The sequence below is a fragment of the Danio aesculapii genome, chromosome 19 (genome assembly GCF_903798145.1).
Source record: "Danio aesculapii chromosome 19, fDanAes4.1, whole genome shotgun sequence".
Taxonomy (NCBI): domain Eukaryota; kingdom Metazoa; phylum Chordata; class Actinopteri; order Cypriniformes; family Danionidae; genus Danio; species Danio aesculapii.
The window spans coordinates 25,554,035-25,577,359 of record NC_079453.1 but is presented as its reverse complement, the minus strand read 5'-3'; the positions used below and the strand labels follow the sequence as shown (position 1 = coordinate 25,577,359).

At 39.7% G+C, this 23,325-nt stretch overlaps 2 protein-coding genes across 2 annotated transcripts; both read left to right on the top strand.

Moving 5' to 3' along the window:
* The first annotated feature begins 10,773 nt into the window (after positions 1-10,773).
* Positions 10,774-16,912, top strand: thap7 (THAP domain containing 7). The gene is made up of 5 exons (XM_056479120.1): positions 10,774-10,828; positions 11,504-11,583; positions 12,530-12,685; positions 12,781-12,897; positions 14,701-16,912. The coding sequence occupies exons 2-5, from the start codon at positions 11,504-11,506 to the stop codon at positions 16,223-16,225; spliced, it is 1,878 nt and encodes a 625-aa protein (XP_056335095.1). The 5' UTR covers positions 10,774-10,828; the 3' UTR covers positions 16,226-16,912.
* Positions 16,913-20,261: 3,349 nt separating this feature from the next.
* zgc:64022 (Ras-related and estrogen-regulated growth inhibitor-like protein) lies at positions 20,262-22,631 on the top strand. The gene is made up of 4 exons (XM_056479949.1): positions 20,262-20,786; positions 20,878-20,931; positions 21,029-21,105; positions 21,435-22,631. Exons 1-4 carry the CDS (start codon positions 20,672-20,674, stop codon positions 21,849-21,851), a joined length of 663 nt encoding a protein of 220 aa, XP_056335924.1. The 5' UTR covers positions 20,262-20,671; the 3' UTR covers positions 21,852-22,631.
* Positions 22,632-23,325: the final 694 nt, after the last annotated feature.

Genomic DNA, 23,325 nt, shown 5'->3' with positions numbered 1-23,325 from the left:
ATAACAGAAGACCGGACCAATACAATCAACAGCATGAGCACTCACGATCCCATTCAAGAGTTGGTGGACTCGTTGAAGAGAGTTTTATTGCCATCTACTCCACTTCCCGAAGCACCACCAGCACCGAGCACTTCTTCACCGTCCAACCACTCATCCAGTCCCATGGCTCGACCAGCGCCCTACTCTGGCGGGGCGGAGGAGTGCAATGGATTTCTTTTGCAATGTTCTCTTATATTCACCATGCAACCTGAGTTATATCCCACAGATCGGTCCAAAATCGCATTCATCATCTCCCTTCTCTCTGGATCGGCTCTTCGGTGGGCAGAAACCATCTGGCAACAGTCTGGGCCGGTAACCAGCTCCATTCAAGCTTTCATCAAGCACTTTAAGGAGGTTTTTGGTCGCGCAGATGCAGAAGTAGCAGCTGGAGAACAGTTATACCATCTCAAACAGGGAGCCATGTCCACTCAGGATTATGCGCTCCGGTTCCGTACTCTGGCTGCTGCTAGCGGATGGAATGAGCGATCTCTCCTCACCACCTACCGGCTCGGACTGGAGCCCAGCCTCAGACTACAGCTAGCAGCCCTCGACGATACCTTGGGGTTGGAGAAATTCATCCAACAATCCCTCCGCTGTTCAGATCGTCTGAGGGCCTACCAGCACGATCTTCCACCTGTTCCCCAAGCACTCCTCCGTTCGCCAGAGCCAGCAGTCCCTCCAGAACCGGAACCAATGATCGTGGAATCCGGTAGACTCACCATCACTGAGCGACAGAGGAGGCTGACCCGGGGTCTCTGTATGTACTGTGGTGCCGACGGACATGTCAAGCTGGACTGTCCCATTCGTCCAGCACGTCCCTTGGTGAGTGTGTTCAGTTCTCCCATAGAAAAAATGCATCCTCTCACCACCAATGTCCAGTTAACTACCCCTTCTGTATCTGTTTCAGTCACGGCCCTCATCGACTCCGGGTCAGCTGGAAATTTTATCTCGTACGCCCTCTGTCGCCAGCTCCAACTTAACACCGAAGCCTCGACGCACGTCTACCAGATCCAACCCATAACCAACGCAATCCATTCCCAGGCACGTATCCATCGCAAATGTGAACCTATCAATCTCCAAGTGGGATTGCTCCACAAGGAGGAGATCCAATTTCTGGTTCTGGAGGGTGCATCTATGGACATCATTCTAGGGCGCCCGTGGCTGGTGAAGCACGATCCCATCCTCTCTTGGGGCACAGGAGAAATAAAGAAATGGGGTGAAGACTGCAAAGCCAGATGTTTTCCCGACCTACCTGTTCAGCTTCAGAAACCCCTTACCATCTATGTCACGTCTGTCGAAAGTCCAGTCGATAAACGATCCGTTCTAATCCCGAAGATCTACTCCGCATATAAACACGTTTTTTGCCCTAAGAGAGCTTCCCAGCTACCTCCACATCGGCCATGGGACTGCGCCATAGACCTGCTGCCAGACGCTCCTATGCCCAAAGGTAGGATCTACCCGTTGTCCCTTCCGGAGACTAAGGCCATGGAGGAGTATATTCAGGAAGCACTGAGTCAGGGGTATATCCGCCAGTCCACGTCACCCGCTGCCTCAAGCTTTTTCTTTGTGGCCAAGAAGGATGGAGGGCTGCGTCCTTGCATCGACTATCGAGTTCTGAATTGAGGAACAATAAAGTTCCGGTATCCCCTTCCTCTCGTCCCTGCGGCCCTGGAACAACTCCGATCCGCCAAGATATTTACGAAGTTGGACCTCCGCAGCGCCTACAATCTGGTCAGAATACGTGAGGGGGACGAGTGGAAGACGGCGTTTGTGACCCCTACAGGACACTACGAATACCTGGTCATGCCCTATGGTCTGGTCAACGCCCCCTCCGTATTCCAGAACTTTATTCACGAAGTCCTCCGGGAGTTCCTCCATATCTCCGTCATAGTCTACATTGATGACATCCTGATTTACTCCCGGAGTGAGGCCGAACACCGCCACCATGTTGCGGAGGTCCTACAAACCCTCAGAGACCATCAATTGTACCTCAAGGCTGAAAAATGCTCCTTCCACCTACCGTCTGTTCAGTTCTTGGGGTACATCATTGATCATGAAGGGGTTCGCATGGACGAGGGGAAGGTCACTGCCGTTGTCTCCTGGCCAAAACCAATAACTATTAAAGAACTCCAACGATTTCTAGGGTTTGCCAATTTCTATAGACGTTTCATCCACAACTACAGTATCATTACCGCTCCGCTGACCAACCTACTTAAGAACCATCCCAAGAAACTCTCCTGGCCTCCCGAAGCCGATGCAGCCTTCCAAACCCTCAAACAATCCTTCACTCAAGCTCCACTCCTGACTCACCCCGATCCTGAAATCCCGTTCGTGGTCGAGGTAGATGCCTCGACAACTGGAGTGGGAGCCATACTATCACAACATCATGGTACACCAGCATTACTCCATCCATGTGCCTATTTCTCCAAGAAGCTCAGCCCGGCGGAGAGAAACTATGACATCGGAAATCGGGAGCTATTGGCTATCAAGCTTGCCCTGGAAGAATGGCGACACTGGCTGGAGGGAGCCAAACATCCTTTCCAGGTGATTACAGACCATAAAAATCTCCAGTACCTCAAAGAAGCCAAAAGACTCGGTCCTCGTCAGGCCCGATGGTCCCTGTTCTTCTCCCGATTCCAATTCTCAATATCTTACCGACCTGGGTTAAAGAACATCCGAGCGGACGCACTTTCCCGTATTTATGATCAGCCGGAAATCATGGAGACCCCAGCCAGAATCCTACCAGAACAGATCACGGTCTGTCCCATCACCTGGTCCGCTCCTACAGTCGTCGCCACTCCCGAATCCAGGACTCCGCCGGGCTGTCCCCCCAATCGTCGTTTCATTCCTGAAAACCAACGGGTAGATCTGATTCATTCCACCCATACATCTTTGGGCACAAGGCATCCCGGGGCCAACAACACCCTCTCGCTGCTATCCCAACGCTTTTGGTGGCCGCACATGGCGAGGGATGTGAGGAGATATGTTCAAGGCTGTAGAGAGTGTGCTATGTCGAAGAGTCCTCGCCATCTACCTGCAGGTAAACTCCATCCCTTGCCCATCCCGAACCGCCCCTGGTCACACCTAGGAGTTGATTTCATGACAGATCTTCCATCATCGGAAGGTAATACCTGCATTTTAGTCATTGTCGATCGATTTTCCAAATTCTGCCGTCTGATTCCCTTGAAGGGTCTACCCACAGCCCTAGAAACCGCCGAAACCCTATTCAACCATGTCTTCCGATGCTTTGGGATACCTGAAGATATAGTCTCGGACCGAGGACCCCAGTTCATTTCCAGACTATGGAAAGCCTTCTTCAAACTCCTAGGTGTGACCGTCAGCCTCTCGTCTGGCTATCATCCACAGACCAACGGCCAGACAGAGAGGAAGATACAAGAAGTGGGGCGGTTCCTCAGAACATTCTGTCACGGTCATCAAAACTCCTGGAGCCAGTTTCTGGGCTGGGCGGAATACGCCCAGAATTCCCTGCGGCAACCTACCACCGGACTTACGCCATTCCAGTGTATTCTGGGATTCCAACCTCCACTCTTTCCCTGGGATGGCGAACCTTCTGATGTCCCCGCAGTGGATTACTGGTTCCGGGAGAGCGAGAGGGTCTGGGACGATGCTCATCACCATCTCCAGAGGGCAGTTTGCAGAGCCAAGGAGGTATCCGACAAGAGGAGGATTCCAGGTCCTAGCTATACGCCGGGGCAGAAAGTTTGGCTCTCCACCAGGGACATCCGCTTGCGACTGCCCTCCCGAAAACTTAGTCCCAGATTTGTTGGTCCCTTCACCATCCTGGAGCAGGTCAACCCCGTCACATTTAAGTTACAGCTACCACCACAATATAGAATCCACCCCACATTCCACGTATCACTCCTCAAACCCTTTCACGACCCTCTGATTCCCTCCACAGAACCTGGCCATGAAGAGGAACCTCCTCCCCCACTGATGTCGGAAGTCGGTTCCATCTACAAGGTCAAGGACATTCTAAGGTCCCGACGTCGTGGTGGTCATCTGGAATATCTTGTCGACTGGGAGGGATACGGTCCGGAGGAGAGATCTTGGGTCCCCAGATCAGATATATTAGATCCTGTACTTATGGAGGAGTTCCACTCCAATCACCCCGAGTTTCCAGCACCTCGTGGACGTGGTAGACCACCACGGCGTCGGAGGTATAGGCCCTCAGGAGCGGGCCCTGGGGAGGGGGGTAATGTCACGGATTGGCCAGGCTCTTCCACCAGCATCACGCAAAGATCACCATCACCTGAGTATTAACCACACACAGCTGCACCCAATCACTCATAGTCACTATATAAGCACACACCTCACTTCACTCAGGGTCCGGTCTCGTTCCTACGAAGCGGACTCTGAGTGAACACCTCCTGGTAATCACTAGCATTTCTATCTCAGTATATTGTACTTATCTGCTCTCTGTCTCTCCTAGTTTGTCCAGTGTTCCCGGTGTCCTGTCTGCCTTGTGTTTGTCATCAGTCTGTCTTCCCCGCAAGCCCTCTGGTGTGTGCATTCGGTCTCCCTCAGTATCAGTCATCCAGCCTGCCACCAAGGATCATCCAAACAACCAGACTCCACTCACTTCTCCTCCGTTCTCCTTGTGTGCTCAAGTATTGTTAATAAACATCGTCAATAACTCACTCACCTTCCTTGTCCGTCTGCTTCCCATAACACATATAAAAATAAGAAGAGTACATTTTGATTTCATTGCAACTTTAATGTTGAAAGTGGGAAATAAAATGACAGTATAGTTGATGTGCCCAATGCAACCATCTGGATGCTTCGTTATGAATTTGAAAACATGAAATGAAATCATGCTTTGGAGCCAAAAAGGTCAACATTCTTAGATCTGTCAGGAATTTAACAAATTGTGGCTACTATAGTGCATATACGGCATACAGTGCTGTGTAAAAGATTTCTCCAAGATGCTTCTAGAAACCTATAGTACTTGTAGAGCTACAGTACTGTAAAAAGTTTTAGGTGGTTGTGTAAAAATGCTGTAATGTGAGGATTATTTAAAAATAATGCCATAGATTTCATTAACTATATTAAATCAACATTTGGTGTAACCATGCTTTGTGTTGAAAATTGTTTTTGTGCTATTGAACAATTTTTAGATATTTGCAGGGAGGTTTCTTGAAGTGTTTATGCTTTCAATGGATTAGCATGGTTTCTATCAGGGCTTTTTAGAAGGCTTTACATTCAAGCATTCAATCCTCTGCATGCACATCCTTTAAAACAAGTGAATATGTTTTTAATAAAAATACTACCTTATGAAGTTTAAGTCTTATCAATTACTGTGGTGGGAATACTAAATAGACAGAAGTATGACATATGTTGTTTTAAACAACCGGATTTCCTGAGCATTTCTCAGTAGGGCTGTTAATGTGATATAAGTGTCTGTGGTTTTTCAGAATGTTGTGCATGTAAGAATATACGCTTGTGCATTTCACAAATTAGTTTATTTAGCAACACTTCTTTATACACATCAGTTTGGGACCTAGGCTAAAGTAGCACATGGTTTTATGGTGAAGTCAAACTCTGAGCCTCCTGCTGTACTCATTCACTGATGTCATGCAATTAATTTCAGGGGTTGCATGATGCAACATAAAATGGGCTCCTTTTAAAAAATATATCTATATGACTAAAAGAAAGAGAGCATGCACAGACATGTGTATGTACATGACATTGCATATTCACTATCACACATTACATTATTATGAAAAATAAGTTTGTACTGTTTCAAATTTCAGGGGTCGCCACATCAGAATGAACCACCAACTACTCTGGCATATGTTTTACGCAGGAGATGCCCTTCCACCAGCAAGCTACTACTGGAAAGTCCTGGAAGCTGGCAGCTATCTCTCTGCAACTCTCACATGGTCACCCACTGAAGCTAAGCAGGGTTGCACCTGGCCAATGTATGGATGAGAAACCACATGGGAAAGCTAGGTTGCTGGCGAAAGTGGTGTTAGTGAGACCAGCAAGGGGCGCTCAACCTGCAGTCTATGTGGGTCTTAATGCCCCACTATAGTTGTTTATCTATGGAGTTTCAAGGCATTGACACATGGAAAGGTGTTTATTTGCATAAATTGGAAGGGGGGGTACCCTGGCCCTATATCAGATAACAATAATTTTTTTTGCGATGCGTTTCATAACTGAGAAAGCAGCATAAGATATTACCAAGAGCTTCAAAAAAATGTTTTGGCAAGCCAGGCTCATTTACAATCTTGATTAAAGTTTTCCATTTTAATAATTTTAAACCATTCAAGGTACATTAGATGAAAGAGGTTAAGTTTCATAAACTAATTTCGAGAGGAGCACGTGATATGATTGAGCACGACTGGCCGCTCATCTGTAATCAGTAATAATCCAATCAGAGTGATCCTAGTTTACTATAAATGGATCATTTTTTCCCTACTGCTCTATCTTCGTTTGGAAGAATGCTTCCCGCTACAAACGCTCCAGCATTTAATCTACGCTTCAGCATTGTTTAACCTTTCGACGTGGAAGAACAAACAAACAAACAAACAAACAAACAACAACAACTTCAGCCAGAACCCCGCTCTCCCCAAAACTTCACCCGCTGCCTTGCCAGCAATCGAGCCTGAATTACAGCAAGATGCCGGCCTACCAGCTCCTCCAACTTCTACTCCAACTGCCCCACACAACGCAAGCCACAACTTCAACTAAACTCAAGACGCTGGCGATCCAAGCCATTTTTATGAAGCCGGACTCTCACTGATATCCTAGAGGTCCACTTTCGTTAACGTACATGCTTTAAGGGGAAGCCTCGCTACGTAACTACACTCCAACAAAGACTAAACATTTATAAAGGTTTTCGAAAGACGAGACCAGCGTGAATAGAATGATTTCAATAAAGAACTCGCCTCTCAACCTCCACAGATCCACAACTTTCTGACAGCTGAAGTAGTTCGATTGCAACTCACCAAGCAATCTATTCCACAAATGTTAGTCCACAACATATTCATACATTGATAAACGTCCATGGAAGGGTGCACTGTTATCATTCAAACCAGCTGCTGGAGCGCGTGAAGCAGAAAAGTCTTTCAGCCATAAACACTATAGCGATTTTGGTTGACAAAATGGCTGCTGACCTTTTGCACTTTGACTCCTACTCCAAGGAGCCAATACACTGTAGCTGAAAGAAGTGTCACCATCCAGTGAGCTTTCCAAACTTTAGATACCCCTCTGCCACATCTAATCTGATAGCCATTGAACTAATGAAAAGAGTATTACCCAGCCAGTGAAAAACATTCAACACATAAAGCATTGAAGCTCTTTTGTAACATGCCAATAGCTACTCATATATCAATACACATGAGTGTCATAGTCAAGTTTATAATGGGAAGTCAGTGGGATGTGAAACGACAAAGAAACAACTTCCTGCTTGACTGCTATGAACAAGAAGGAGGACATTTCTGGCAGTGGAGTAACGTTTCATCTGTTGACTCTTGTGTTAGATACATTTTGCATTTAAACAAACTTCTATATCACTAAGAGGTTTAAACTCCACTTCACTCTACTATGGTCTCACCTGCTCTTCAAGAGGTACTTCCAGGACCACCAGCCAAGACACTCCCCATATCCTCAGCCATAGGTGTAGCGTGTGTAAGGCTAGGGAAGGCTTAGCCTCCCCCTGGCCAGAGACCACGGAGATAGCAGCAAAGAAAAAAAACTGCATTGAAAACATGTAACGGGTGTAAGGCGGAATATGAATGTAATTTAATGTTAATGATTAACAGAACACTTTAGTTGTTGTAAATCAAATTGAAAGTCTCCCTCCGCACAAAAATGGAACTGTTTTTGACTGGAGTTCGCAGCGGCTCTGAAAACGAAACCAAAAGTGTTGGCCAGCAGACTTTTCTGATTTGCTGTTCAAGGACGTAAGAAATAAAATGACAAATGAGTATTACGGCAGAGGTATAATAACATATTAATCTGGTTTAACTGGTTTTCAGTATTAAATGAAATGCCTTATTTTGGTTTTCATTGTTTCATAACGTAGTATTATAGCCTAGTATAGTAATCTTGTTTTGCATTTTAATTCTGCTGTGTTTTCTACAGGGGTGATGGGAAGTCAAGATTTTAAATTGTTTGAATTTGTATTTTGAATAATATGAATCAAGTTTAAACAAACAATTACTCACGCTAGCTAATGGCTACTGGATCACCTTTACTCTGCAATGGTTGCCTCTAATTTATTAGAGCCTAAGTTTACCACAGCCTGTGGTAACGCAAATAAACAGCCACTGTATATTGTCATATTTTCATTGTCTTTTTTGTTGTTTCTAGCTTAATAAAAAAAATGAGTTCCGTATCCTAATCACAGTTTAAAAATGCTTATTTTTATATATTTATTGCTGAATTACAAGTTCAGTTTTCGATTGGCCTCGTGGCAAAGTGAATGATTTCGGATTCTTGACACATTTTTGCAATTTATTTATTTTTGCAAAAAGGGGGATTCTCAAATGTCACTTGTTAAATAAATTACTATATTACCAGAGATCATAAATATAAGAAACTAGCTATTATACACTTAAGAGTAGGCACTGAGGTCCACCCTATTTAGGTCCACTCATTTTCTGGCCCTTGGCTGCATATCAAAAGTGACTATAATGATTGAATGAATCTAATAAAATAATTTAATGTGCGTGTTGAATATAGCCTATTTATAAGACGTTTGTTAGGCGGTGCTTTTGTTGAAACCTCTTCTTGGTCGGTCGCAAATCTTTTTAAATGCATTAAAGGGCAGCGCATATCTTAGCCTTACCCTGGAGTTAGTTCACCCTCCGGCTCTCCGCCTATGGATAAATATAAATTAAGTTCCAAACTTGAGCCGGGCCTGGGCATCCGGCCCGAGTATTTACAGCAGACGGAGTCGGGCCGAGGGGTAAGTCTTCGGCAGGCGAGAATCTAGCCGGAACTGGCCCGAGTGTTTTTTTTTTGTTTTTTTTTTTGCTATCTGGGAGGTTAAGCGTGTATCAGCAAACTATTAAAGCCAGATAAAACGAATAAACAGTGTTCCACCAATTCCTGTATGTCAGAAAGTATAGTTTACTGAACAACTCATTTTATTATGGTAAAATAACACAGAAATCGAATAATAACACTTCAGTCTCCTGCCGAAGCTCAGACGGTCATCTTTGAGAAACTGTCAATCACAACTGTCAATCACAATGACACGCCCAGCATTAAATTACTGCTAAAACATACTCTTTACAAAAAAGATCTGCACCTATATCAGCACGATAACCAGTGCCTTATTGACCAGAACCATATTTCGGAACATTTTATTGCAAGTATTGCAATTAATTTTTTTTATTTGGGCTCAAGTCTCGTTCAGGGGGCGATCTAACGGCTGAGACCTTCCCTCAAAAGCAGACGTGTGGCACACTTGGTAATCAGAACAGCACCATCTGTTGGTAAAAACAATAATCTTTGAGGCTTTGCTTTAGTAAACTGTGGTCTCCAATAGTATCTGGATGCAGACTTATTTGTGACTGCATATCTCAAACTTGCTATGCCAGACACCTACAGCTGCAGTCAGCAAAATCCAGAACCATATCTGAGGATAGCCTCAGGATAGCATATCTAGTCAGCCTACATAGATATATACACGTAACATGTAAATATCTATGGTCAGCCTACTATTAAATGTCATCTTTTAAATAATAAATTCAAAAGCAATACTAAAAGCAATACAAAATGTGTTGGATTTCGGCCTCACTGACAAAGATCCAGAATTTGTCCCAAACATGAGCTCATTTGTCCTGTTTTGACTGCTATGCCATCACGGTGACCCATCGAATAACCCATCGAAATAGGCTAATATTTTTCATCCAACATCCAGCTCTGCAAGAAAACTACTGTATTTACAAGTAACTTTTGTTCTATTTTTAACCTTATTTTTGAAACAAAAAAATGACCAATAAGAAGGTGTGAAGCACCAAAAGCGGCCCATATTAAAATTGATTCGAAAACTATTTTGGCTATTTTGGTGACCATCCGGCAAGCTAATTCAGAATAGTGCTTAAAATGTCATGAAAAAAAAACTAAATTCCATAATTAAATAGAAAATGAGGCATATAATTTTATTATAAGTATTATATGCTTTTGTTGAACTTGTGTTCATATTCATCCTACTCTTATGTTCATATTAATTAACTAATTATGTGTAATAACATAATTTGTGCAGGAAAAACGACATTGCCCAAACTGCTGTACAGAAAACCAATCAAAGAATCTCAGTACGTAAAGTATTCCAATCAAGATCTAGATGGGTTTCTTATACATCTAAAAAGGAGCTTTATGATTGTTGCTGTTATAGACAGATATTAAATGGGAAAACAATATGTCAGCACTATAGTTTTAAAAAAATTAACAGAGGGAACAGTTGTACTTTTTAAATTATTATTATTATTATTATTATTATTATTATTATTATTATTATTATATTTTTGTTTATAAAATCAATTGGCTTTTGTTTCCTAATCACAACAGAAGTACTACAGATAATTATTTAGGTGGTTTCAAATATTTGGTCGTTGCTAGAATGATTACTTATGTGATATTTTTTTATAAAATAAAACTAACATGTCATTAAGCAATCCATGTCCCTTTCTTGTACGTCCTGATGTAACGTCACAGTAATTCACGTCTCTAATTGGCTGTTGCAGAAAGGCGGGACTAATCTCCAGCGCCTAGGAAGAACAAGACGGCCATCTTCGTGAGGTCGCAGGCCTTTGTGGTGAGTTTAAAGATAAATCGCTAGGAATGTTCTTGTCAGAAAAGTTACCAGCGTGTATATTTAACAGTATGGGTTTAAATTGTTTTCAAATGAACAATATGTTTGTTATCTCCAGCATCGGCTGTTTTAGCAGCCTGTTATGTTGTTACCTAAAGACGACACTGCAGCCCCAAACGTGAGCTGACATCAAGTCATGTCAATAAGGCGATCGCTGATAGTCGGCTGCATTTTAAAATGTTTGAACAGAAAGTTTTAGGATTAAGCCTTATACCGCCTCATGGCTTCCAATCGATTAAAAAAAGAAAAACGTTTTAATTCGGAAAATGTTAAATAAATAAGTCAACGTGATAAATGACAGCTGCGAATTTATTTTTGTATTACTGTAGTTTTTATTATTAATGATGTATTATTTTGTGGTTTTTAAGTTTATTGTATTGTTTGTATTGTAGTGTTTTTATGGTATTTTACCATTTAAATTAAACTTAATCTAACTGACGGGTGATAATAAAAAGTTGGATCTGATGTAATTTAATTAGATTAATTTCAGTCAAGTGTTGCCATGAATGTAATACGTGATTTTTAATGAAAAGTGTGTGTGGAGGTTTGAATATAAGGCCATACATGCGTGCTATTATTTGTGACAAATCTGATTTCAAATGTACATTTCCCCTATAGATGCCAAGACACTGCTCTGCTGTAGGTTGCAAGTCACGGGACACAAAAGACGTTCGAAAATCTGGAATCACGTTTCACAGGTGCAAGTTTCCAAATGCTGATATTTCATCATTTATATTAAGTTGTTGTTTCCTTTGTTCCCCATGACTCTTTTAAAACAGACCCATGACTATGGCCAGACAGAATCTGTGGACATTTTTTGCTATTTCTGCTGAGAATTTTGTTTAAAAAAATCTGTGGATTTATGCTGAATAATTTTGGTAGTATCACAACTAAAAAGTTAATATATTAAATAAGTTTTTAAAAATACTTTTTAACTTTTATTTAATGTTTACAGTGCAAATTCAATTAGATTTAGATTTAGATTTTCACTTATTTGGTAAACAAAGCAAGTCTCTCATATAATATGTCTACTAAAAGATGGAAAATATTACTTTACAAACTGTATTGTAAATAAATCAAATTAACATTTTCATATTAGTCAATATTATTACTGAAATTAATTTAAAAACTGAATAAATATAAATTTACAAACATTTACACAAGTAAAAAATAGACTGAATAATGGGCTAAAAATCTGTGGAAATCTGCAGATTTCTGCACGCGCAGATTCCATGTGGGCCTTCCCATGACCCTCCAGTTGACTACAACTGCTTTTCCACATATAAGTTATGAGATTTTACTCGATTAAGTATCAAGAAACTCAATTTTCAGATTTAAAATCACAATAGAAAGTGTTTGTAATGACTAAATATTTAATCAATTAGTCAACCATTCCATCTGAATTGAGATATGCAACGTTTTGGGTCAGCACAATGCAAACTACAATGAGTAACATCTATCCTCTAGTGACCAATTCACTGAATTACTGGATATTATTTACAATGACTTGTAATGGTTTTTATCTCAAAAAACATTGCAGTTATTAGTTTTTGTGTGTGAAATGCAGTGTAAAATAAACAGTTTCAGCTCAGTGGTATATCAAATGATCTTTGTTAATATTGTTTATTATGTTAAATCTTTGAGGTTGCCAAAAAAGGGAAACCCTCGCCGCACCACCTGGATTATCAACTCTCGTCGCAAAGGGCCTGAGGGAAAAGGACAGTGGGACCCCCAGAGTGGATTCATCTATTTCTGCTCTAAACACTTCACCCCTGATAGCTTTGAACTCTCTGGAGTCAGGTCTGCAGGATATTAGAGTGACAGAAACAATGGGCAAAATATAATTCGGATGTTAAAATACATTCCTTAATAATTTCAATACCTCCTTTTTCTAGTGGCTATCACAGATTGAAGGATGATGCGATTCCCACTGTGTTTGAAATTGAGCCTCACAAGAAAGGCACTGCTGGGAAACGAAGAGGTAGACCTCGAAATGTGGACAAATTTAACAGGTATTTTACAGAATTATACACAAACCAACAGATCGAAGGATGAGTGAGCTTTCCCTCACGACAACAACTGTGTGGATAATTGTACTGAATACATAACTAGTGTATTTCATATCTTAACAGCATGCTAAAAAAACTATAAATTAAATGATTAAATATACTTTGCAATGTAAAATTAAATGTTATTTTAGGTGCAATTTACATCTAAAGTACATTTAATGTGTTGTACAAAACATTACATTCAGTTCACATTTATATGCTTTTAAAGCAGGGCTTGACATTAACTTTTTTGATCACCAGCCACTGTGACCAGTAGTTTTCCAACATTACTAGCCACTCGCCAATTTCACTAGCCACAATTTTGTTGTTGGGAAAATATATTTTATATGCATAAATTTGATTTTGGTATGCTAAAAATGACTCATTTTTAAATTTTGTGCAAATTTAAAACATTTTCAGTTCGTGCGGGCCGCATTTGATTTGAGTTGAATATGAAACACTTTGAAGAGATTTTGTCTGAAACAGGTACGTCTGTCTGTACTGACATCTTTATTATCCATCCATGCGTGATCATAGGGAGACCCAGATGACCAATAATTCTTGGCTAGAAATTGCAACAGCCATGGCAAAGAAGGAAAGTTTTTGTAAAACTTTGGAAAAACCTGAGGGATAAGTTTGTTAAAACAAAAAAAAGAGGCCCCCAAAAACATCTTCAATGATTATCTTATTATTCGTCTGATTTTACTGTTTGTTTTTTTGACCGCCCCCTGTCATTTAAAAAAATATCCCAATAGTGAACGTGTCAAGTATAAAAGCCTCGTCCGTTTTGTGAGGTGTGTGATGTGGCGCCAGGCGAAAGTATAAGCAGCGTTAAGATGTTTGTTTTTTTCTGTAGTTCAATGGTGCATTTAACCTGTCTTTAGTACTGTTCAATTTAAATACATTTATTTTACCCCTAATTTTGTGCTTTATATTTTCTCTTGCGTGTTTTTGATAGTGATATAGGTCTTAAATTTAATACTTAATGATTTTAAAAAGGTCTTAAAAAGTCTTAAATTTGACATCTTGTTATCTGCAGAGACCCTGAAAGGAGCCACAGAGAGTGAGAGAGAGAAAGAGAGTTTACATCTTTCATTTTTTCCTAGTTGGGTTCTGATGTACTTCCCTGTCAGCGAAAAACAGTCCACCAAACTCACAAGCAGTGCATTGATCTGCTTTTTAAGTAGTTGGAGCATTTTAATTACTCTCAGTCTCCTCCCTTGCCATAGTAAGCTACCGACATATATCGCATATGTGATAAATGACGTCAGTACATAATAATCGGTTATCATTATTACTGAACTGAAACCGAGTTGTTTGCATCTGCATCGCGGTGCATCGAAAACAATTCATTTTGACACCCCTAGCCGTCAGTGAGCGAGGATCGCTTGTGTCTCACCGTGCGCCTGATCATCCTCTCATTCAATATTCACCTGCTTTCTTTTGCTCGCATGAACAGTTATCAATACTTCTGTTTCTAGATTCTAAGATCACATGTGCATGCATATTGACAAACTAATTAACTATTCTAATTAAACTAACTAATTCAAATTCTACTCTTTAGGGATGAGCTGCTCTGGCAATTTAAGAATTATTTTCAACCAGCTAAAGTGGCTTGTGGGAGCAGCTGTCTAACTCACCACAGTTGAAATCCATCTTGGTTGGTTGGCGGGTGTTAATGTCAAGCCCTGTTTTAAAGTATTATTTTCAGGTTCTTCTTTTTCACAACATTTCCACCTCAACAATGCATTTTAAAAACTTTTTCAGCATTAAGAACTCCACCAATGATGAAGCTTCAGAAAGCCCGGAGAGCTTCAACAATGCTACTTTAGCAGACAATGAATGTGAAAAAGGTGAAGGGGAGGACCGCCAAAGTCAGCCTCCTCCCCAGCCTTCATCCGACACTCCTCAAACATCTGAAGAAACTACATTAGATGATCAAGCACCTGACCCTCTTTCTCCTCCACCTTCTTCTCGTCCGCCTTCTCCATCCTGCTACATGAAGCGTCTCCCTCCACCTCCTGGCTTTTACTTGCCGAAAGAGCACAGCTACGCTCAGCTGTGCCCTCTAGTGTGGCGCAAGCGTTATGACAAAGCTATTGACAGCTTGGAAAAAGCACTGCGTCTTCTGAGTGCAGCCCGACGGAGGGAGAACCGCCTGCGTAACGCACTGCTGCGCCTCAGAGAGAACCGACTAAAGAGCACTCTACTGCGTGCACGAGATGGGGCGAAAGGGAAGGAGGTCAAAGGAGGAAGGTTTTCAAGCTGGGCTTCTCAAAAAGGACAGGGCGTGAAGGTGGACAGAGGTTGCAATCTTGAAGTATTGGAGGAAGGCGCAAATGAAAGCACAACTGATGAAATCGATCTTCTAGCTGAGGGATGGAACGGACAGGCACAGACAAAAGGAAAAGTCACAGCAGAAGAAGAAGAAGGCTGCTGTTTTTATTGCGGACGAGACAATGAAGGAAACAAAGTAAGTGGGTACAAGGAGGCGCCTGTAGGACCTGACGAGGTTCAAGGATCCCAGGCGAAACAGAAACCTAAGAGAATCCAGGAAGTCAAAAGGAAAGTGATCAAAGAGCAAAAGCCAGAGATCTCCAGGACTGATGTTTCACCTGTGGAGCAACAGAGCTACTACTTGTATTACTGTGAAAATGCAGAGAATGAGGACGCTATGCAAGTGGTCACGATGGAATTGCAACCGCACCAACTGAACACTGAAGATGAAGCATCTCTCGAGCTCCACAGCACTGCAGAAGCGATCCAGCAAGTCGCTCTACTGCATCCACACACTGACCTGCACACTGCTCCAGGACCTGTTCAGTACTCGGCAACACTACAGGACACTTCAGCGCCATTCCAGCTGCAGCAAATCCAACTGCTTCAGCCACATCAAGGACTTTTTCTCTCTGACCTCGCCGCAAAGGAAAAGAACGAAACGGAAGTTGAGCAGCAGCATTTATACTGGGTTCAGGACAGGAGTGATGATCATGTCCTACTGATGCAGGTTCCCGAAAGAACGGAAAGGAACCAGGTAGATGTTGAAACTGTGATTGAGACTTTGCAGCCTCAGGCAATTTTGGAGAGATTTCAGTCAAAGAGCACTGAAGAAAGGGATGTACTGACCGTCAAGTGTGATTCCACTGCACTGACAGCTGCGGGGTGGGAAAATGGTCATCTCTCACATCAGTCAGACCTGAGGGCCACAGCAGTTGGGGTGGATGTCAGAGAAAGACTGAAGGAACATTTAGAAGGGTTTCAGCTTCAGCTTAGCAGTGAATTTATAGATTGAATGGCTCAACAGGACTCGTCTCTGCTGTTGTATTATAATCAAATGTGTTTTTTATTCTGCACTCAAAGAACATTTGCAGGATCTTCAGTTGAAATGTTTGAAAGAGATGATCAGCATCACATTCATATGCAGGCAGGAGGATATCATTTACTAGTTATTTTAATTGGAAAGCCATAATTCAATAAAACTCTTCCGTTACTAAAGCATACATGTTTATGCAATGAAGAAGGAGAGTGAAAAGTGATGTGAAATCCAAGTTTGGTAACCCATACTTGGAATTTGTCCTCTGCAATTAAGTCACTGGAGTACATGCGTACACATTAGGACGGTGTTTCTCAATCCTGACCTTAGCACCCCACCACACCACATTTTGTATGCTTCTCTTTTCATGTCAGACGTTTGTTCCAACAAGTGCCCTGCAATTGACTCCAGAGGGTATTCTGCCATGATTTTAGTTCGAAGGGAGCATATATGATTCATTCAAATGCCATGTGAATTCATATTTATTTGTGGAAGTATATTATGTCACACATCTCTAGGAAGACTCTGCAGGCAGTGCTCAGGGATTCTGCAGGTTTCACCAAGTCAAATTTAAGACTTTATAAGACTTTTTTTGAGACCATAAAGAAATTTATACTTGTATAATAGGGCTTAATGCTAAGACGTTTTAAAATAGCCCAGCAGAATTTTTTTTTTACTTGCCCCATCAAAAAAAAGAATTCTAGTTAGCTATTTCTTAGCCACATTTTTAAAATAACATGTCGACAAAAATTAAATAAAAGCTTAAGTAAACTAAAAGTATGCACAAAAATCTGTTATATTATTATACTATTACTATACTATATTCATTATAAATAGAGCTTTGCTAAAAGTTTTTTGAGATGTATTGTTGGCGATTTGATACAGTATATGTTGAATCAATAGGGTAGCTTTGCATAAACAAAGGAAAATTAAGACCTGTTTAAAATGATTTAAGACCTACAAGACAATATTTCTGTGAATTTAAGACTTTTTCAGACCTATAATATAGTTTTTGACATTTAGGACTTTTTAAGACCCCGCGGAAACCCTGAGTGCTGTTGTGTAAATATGTGAACAAATGTTTCTAAGTGTAGTAAAGGTTTCTTGTACTCCTGTGAAGTAGAAGGGACTAGTGATCAATGCACACTCCGTATGGACATGTCAGTCAGAACTTAGTTTATACATGGAGCACTTCTTGTGAGCTGGTTATTTAAATAAGCTGGGTTAAATAATAGAGACATGCAAAATATGCAGATTGGTGAGGCGTAAGAAGCAGGGTTGAGAAACGCTACATTAGGAGCAATGAATGCACAAATGTTTCATTTTCCACTGAGTGGTATAGTTCAATACATTACGGTATGCATTTATTTCTGTTTCCACTGTCGGAGGTGACAAAATAACAATAATTTTTGTTAGGGTACTTAGCACAACAATACGATACTAAAAGGGTGGAGCTAGAATATGTGCCGAATGCTGATTTGTTTACAAAGAATCATCACTTGCTTGTGCAACAAGACAAGGGAACTACAATACAGTAAGTACAACTTTTAAATGCACTACATAATAATACTATGACAGCACAAAGCAATGAACCATGGTTGACTCGAGCTCAAACATGCCAAGAAGAAGGAACAGACTATGCTGTAGCTCTTATTTTTGTTGTATAAACATGTCTAAATGGTACTTGAATTGATGGAAATGCCAATATCACGCAGTTAAAGCCTAAAATAACTTAATTGAATTTAGGAACTACTTTAAAATCATTTAAACCCTGTTACATAATGCAGTATATTCCTGTGTCAATCCAAAAAATTCACTCTCCCTGGTGGCTGCATGAGGTATAGGTCATAAACTACAAACCCCTCCATCTAAACAAGTTGGACATGTCCCAAAAATGAGAGAAAAATACTACTGCTTCCAATGGGGAAAACTGCATTTTAGAAAAATTCTGAAGTTTAAGCTGAAGCTTGATGTTGTGGCTTATGATCAGTATTGTGCAGATTCTTGCTTCAAATGACGTCACTGGTGGCTTCACTTTTGTACTGTGGAACAATGTGAAGACACTTGTTTTTAACAGTCTATGCTTTGCACCCATTAACACACATTGAGTTTTAGTTCTCTCAACTATGACCAAGTTTTTCTTTCATAAAGGACAGGCAAAGATTAACTGACTGCATCCCTTATGTTGTTTTAGGACAACTTCCAAATATTTTGTCATCATCCAAGTTTTAATCATATTGGAAGAATAACAATAAAATTTACATAATATAATAACTTACATTATATAACTAAAACAGACATTGGTTTAACTATTTTATTCAGGAAGTAGGGATGAATTGATTAAAAGTGACAGTACTATTACAAAAAATTACTATGTTAAATAGTAATCAAATCATCAAATTGAAAAGAGTAATCATGCTGACAATTCAGCTTTGCCTTCACAGGAAAAACTTATAGCAAATTTTAAAATCTAAAACATGCATTTATACTTATTTTACAGTATTAATGTTTCACTGGGCTTAATCAAATAAATGCAGCCTTTGGTAAGCATTAATCTTGCTGATCCAAAACTTGAACAGTGTACAGTGTTTGTTGCCTATCCTAAAGCATTCAATTCCTTATAATACAAAAATATGAATAGTAAATACAATTAGAATCTACTACATTTATAGGAGAGTGCTGAGATATAAGCAGCTATGTAAGTTTATTAATATATTAATATGGTTTTCTTATATTTAACCATTAGTTATTGCCTGCATATAATATGACCATAACTTATCTATTACAGTGTTACTGTACAGTGTTACAGTGTATTACATTATTAACTATTTTCAGTTAAATAGGTGGTAAGTACTTTAAATGTTAAATATATTATTTAACATATTAGTCATTTGTGCTATAACATGGTTCGTTAATTAAAATAATTGTCTAATATTTGTATTAAATTACTAATACAGTGGTATTTTATGTTAAAATAGAGAAAGAGGTTTTCAATTTCCCCCTAATTCAATAACAAAAACGCCCTTAAATTAATTTGTCTTGTATTTATGATCGTTTGATTTAGTTTGCTTTTTAAAGAATCAATTTGTACTCAACTCCCCGTCATGTGATGTTGTAGCCACCAGGGGGCGCAGAGTAACAGTGTTGTTAAAGAGATTTCAATATATCTATCAATATCACAGACTCATAGATCGTGTGTGTGTGCCTGTGAACCTAACTTAAAATGTGTGTGAACGTACATATCATTTATGCAATTTATGTACTTTGTCGACCATTTTAATTTCTTAGCGGTTGTCGATTGTGGCCACGTGGCGTCGCTCTAAGCAGAATATGAAGATGAGGAGTTTTTGCAGATGAAAGATGGCAGCATTCGTATTATGCTATGATAATTTAATGGCAAGAGATTTGTCTTTTAGTGCAAAAATGCAAGTGCTTTTAAGGTAAGCTGGATAATTACTTCCAATTGTCATGCATTTGCCATGGCAGATCAAGTGTTGTAGTGCTAATGTAATGAAGCGGCAATTAGTTGCTAAACGCAAGCATTTGCAATTCATAGCCCTTCGGTGGATTTGTGTCATGTCTTGACATGAGCCAGCTGCTTAGTGTACAGCGTATCGAGATGTGGTACATCTTGAGATTAGTAATAATAATGTTATGACAATTGTGTAATTATCATATATTACAATATTAAGTAAAAGTATGCTTAAAAATTAATTGCAGCTGTATGGATGCATTAATAGAAACGTCTAAAAAGACGGAACCTTTTAATTCAACAAAATAACGGCTCTGAATAACATTTTTATTCTTACATTTAAAAGAAAAAAGTATAAAGAATAAATCAAATATTACATTTTACGTAAATGCATAACTATAATGTCATTTAGAGCATTTTCTGTTGTTTCTTTTATGATATCGTTACATAATTGCTAACAAAAAAGGTGCAGTATTTTTTTATATTTATGTTTATATTCATATTAGGCAACACAATGTCGATATTTTACTTCAGGGAAACAGTTCGATTTTTAAAAAGTTCAACAAATAAATATTCTATTTGAATTTTCGAAAAAATATTATTAGATCTTTATCTAACAAAAACATCACGAATTTTACTGCAACCTACACATAATAAATCCAGGTAAACCTGAGAAAGAGGTCTCTCTTTTTATTTGTGTGTGTAGTATTCCTGACCTTCCAGATTATGGTTTATGTACATTAAATATTTAACTTCTAAAACTTCCTGTGCCTTGAGAAAAAAAACAAAATCCATTAAATTAAACGCAATGGACGCTGTTCATTCTGATTGGTCAGCCCGCATGAAGCCCCGCCTAGGAGCCTATATAAGAGCGCCGTTCGTATGCGCTTCTCTAGATTCAACACCTGCTTACTGTTGGACTTTACTGACAGCATATACTAGCCTTCCCACCAATGGTTGTTCAAGTGAAATCACGCAATCGCTACAGCAGCAAAACCATGGAAGGCAACCAGCAGAAAGTGGAAGCTAACATTTTGTTACTTGGAGCTGAAAACGTTGGAAAGTCTGGTAAGTTATGCATCCAGCAGCCTTACCTAATGTCCTAATTAATTTATAGTTTGAATTAGAGTACTAATGACATCTTCTTTTTACATTACAGCTCTCACCGTGCGTTTCCTAACAAGGAGATTCATAGGAGAATATGGAGATATAGGTAAGCATGTTATTTATTGTCACTTGAGCTACTTCTTCAACTCAGTTGTGAAGGTATGAAATAGAATTTGACTCAACAGGTTTCTTTTCATTCACAGAATCAATATACAGCCACACTGACAAGATCGACGGCCGTGAAATTTGCTTCAACATATGGGACTCGCTTTGCCCACAGGTAAGCATCTTTTTTGTACATTTGCAAATAAAATCAATGCCTAAACATATTTTTCATGCCAGTAATGCAAGCACTTTTAACATTAATTATGTTATAGCCTGCAATTATTATCTCTTGTCATATAGGCTACATGTATACATGTCTCATGAATATTTGTATCTTAAAACTAACCAACAAAGAAAACTAAAGAATTATGTTGTAATTATTGGGAAAGTTATGCTAATAGACAATTGCTAAAAATGAACATGTGCTGGTAGCTAATTCAGCTTTACTAGCAACAAGTGGAGTACAGAAGTGAATTAAATTAACGCATCAATGTGTTGTTTCAGAATGCCGAAGAGTCCGGATACATCAGTGACAGGCAGCTGCAGTGGGCAGACGGCTATATCCTTGTTTACAGCATCTGTGACCGTGCCAGCTTCAATGTGGTGCGGCAACAAGTGCAGTGCATACGACAAGCCAAGCAAAAACTGGCCAGCACAGCTCAAATCATCATAGTGGGGAATAAACGAGACCTCCAGCACCGCCGTACAGTGTCCAGTGAGGAGGGCCGGCTGCTGGCACTCTCAGCGGACTGTGGGTTTTTTGAGGTGTCCGCCGCCGAGACGTACCATGGTGTTTTGATGGTGTTTCATGAACTGTTCGAGCTCATTCGAGAAGCAAAAGCGCTCAAGAAGGGCACTGCAGGGTTCAAAGGTATCGTGAGGAGCATGTCTGCTGTATTTGGAAGAAAACGGACTGAGTAGTTTCACATTTCCCCTTCAAAGTGGTGGAAGAATCAGGGATAAGCCCTTTATGGAATCCATATTGGAACAAAGACTGATTATTTAACTCAACTGGATTTTTGCAAGTTGACAATCTTAGGGGCCGTTCACACAGCATTTCATCTGTGCCGTTTTTAACAAAATGGTCACACATTTTTGTCCATTTCCTGCATATTATACCATGAGCATCACGTTTAAGGCACCGGACCAGTTTAAAGCTGTTCAAATTTTGAACTTCCAGTTTTATAATTATTATCTTTTGAATGCAGATGATTTGTGTGAATGGTCCTTTATTCCTGAATGTTCTAAGAATGTTCAGTTAGATTTAAGTATAGAAACAGTAAAGTAAATGCTCACTGTTTAATATGCATTGTAAACTGTCTGATCACTCTTTCTACAATTGTAAGTTTTAACGTAGCTAATAAGTGCGATTGTTGGCTCAATCCATCTTAGTCCCTATGCAATTAAATCAGACACATTTTAAAATGCAGCCTATAATATCAGTTGTGACAATGTAGCATTTCTCAGTGAAAATGTGGTCATTTTGCATATGTATTATGGTCTGTTAAACTGATAAAAGCATGTTTTTAGTTATGTAAACATCAAGTAATTTACTGGATTGTGACATTTCCAAATTATGCCCATCTTTGCCTTGGTTGTTTTTTAAAATTACGAAGTATAATGTATTTATATAAGTCCTAAGTGTTTCATTTGATGCATTGGTAATAACTGTCAAACCCAGATCGTTGTGTGTATATATAGCAAATGCAAAACTGTTATGTTATTGTTTTATAATAAAACATGAAAGATTTGAATTTCAGTGTTTATGTTTTACTTGCAATAAAATGTGCAGTTCATACATCTTAACATGTAAAATACTTAAAATGCAGGCTTCAGGATTTGTGCATTAGATGGGGGATATTCTCACATCTAATATATCTGACTTTAAGAACAGTTCAGACCACGGACAAATGCATTATTAATAGACAATGAACATGAACCGCACACAAATTATAGATGTTACTGGATTCATTGGTATCCACACTGCTGGCAAGCAAATATCCCTTCAAGTCGACCATGATTGACAAATGTATTTAAGGGTATGTTTACACAACAGTAAAAGCAGAATGAAAACCTTTTCAAAGCAATTCCCATTCACACAGGTCCATAAAAATGACTAATGGCACCCTATTATGCATGCCAGGCCAATAGTTGGCAATAGGGCTGAGTAATTATTCCTAGATGGTTTTCATGCGCATTTTTATTAGTAAAGCCGGTTCTGAACCTCCAGCACATTTTCAGATGGAGCAGCATTTACTACAGAGGCAAAGTTCACTGACAAGTTTGAGTTTACAATTGAAATTGATTTCATTCAATGATAATGACATGGAGATAATCATTTTTTGTGATAATCACAGCTATTAGCATTGCTTTTAGGTGAACTACGGCTCTTTGT

Excerpts from the sequence above, each read along its gene's own strand:
- thap7 (XM_056479120.1), top strand. The coding sequence starts at position 11,504 with ATGCCAAGACACTGCTCTGCTGTAGGTTGCAAGTCACGGGACACAAAA. Across the intron at positions 11,584-12,529 it reads TCTGGAATCACGTTTCACAG|GTTGCCAAAAAAGGGAAACC; the intron begins GTGCAAGTTTCC and ends TAAATCTTTGAG. Across the intron at positions 12,898-14,700 it reads AATGTGGACAAATTTAACAG|CATTAAGAACTCCACCAATG; the intron begins GTATTTTACAGA and ends AAACTTTTTCAG.
- zgc:64022 (XM_056479949.1), top strand. The coding sequence starts at position 20,672 with ATGGTTGTTCAAGTGAAATCACGCAATCGCTACAGCAGCAAAACCATG. Across the intron at positions 20,787-20,877 it reads TGAAAACGTTGGAAAGTCTG|CTCTCACCGTGCGTTTCCTA; the intron begins GTAAGTTATGCA and ends TTTACATTACAG. Across the intron at positions 20,932-21,028 it reads AGGAGAATATGGAGATATAG|AATCAATATACAGCCACACT; the intron begins GTAAGCATGTTA and ends TTTCATTCACAG.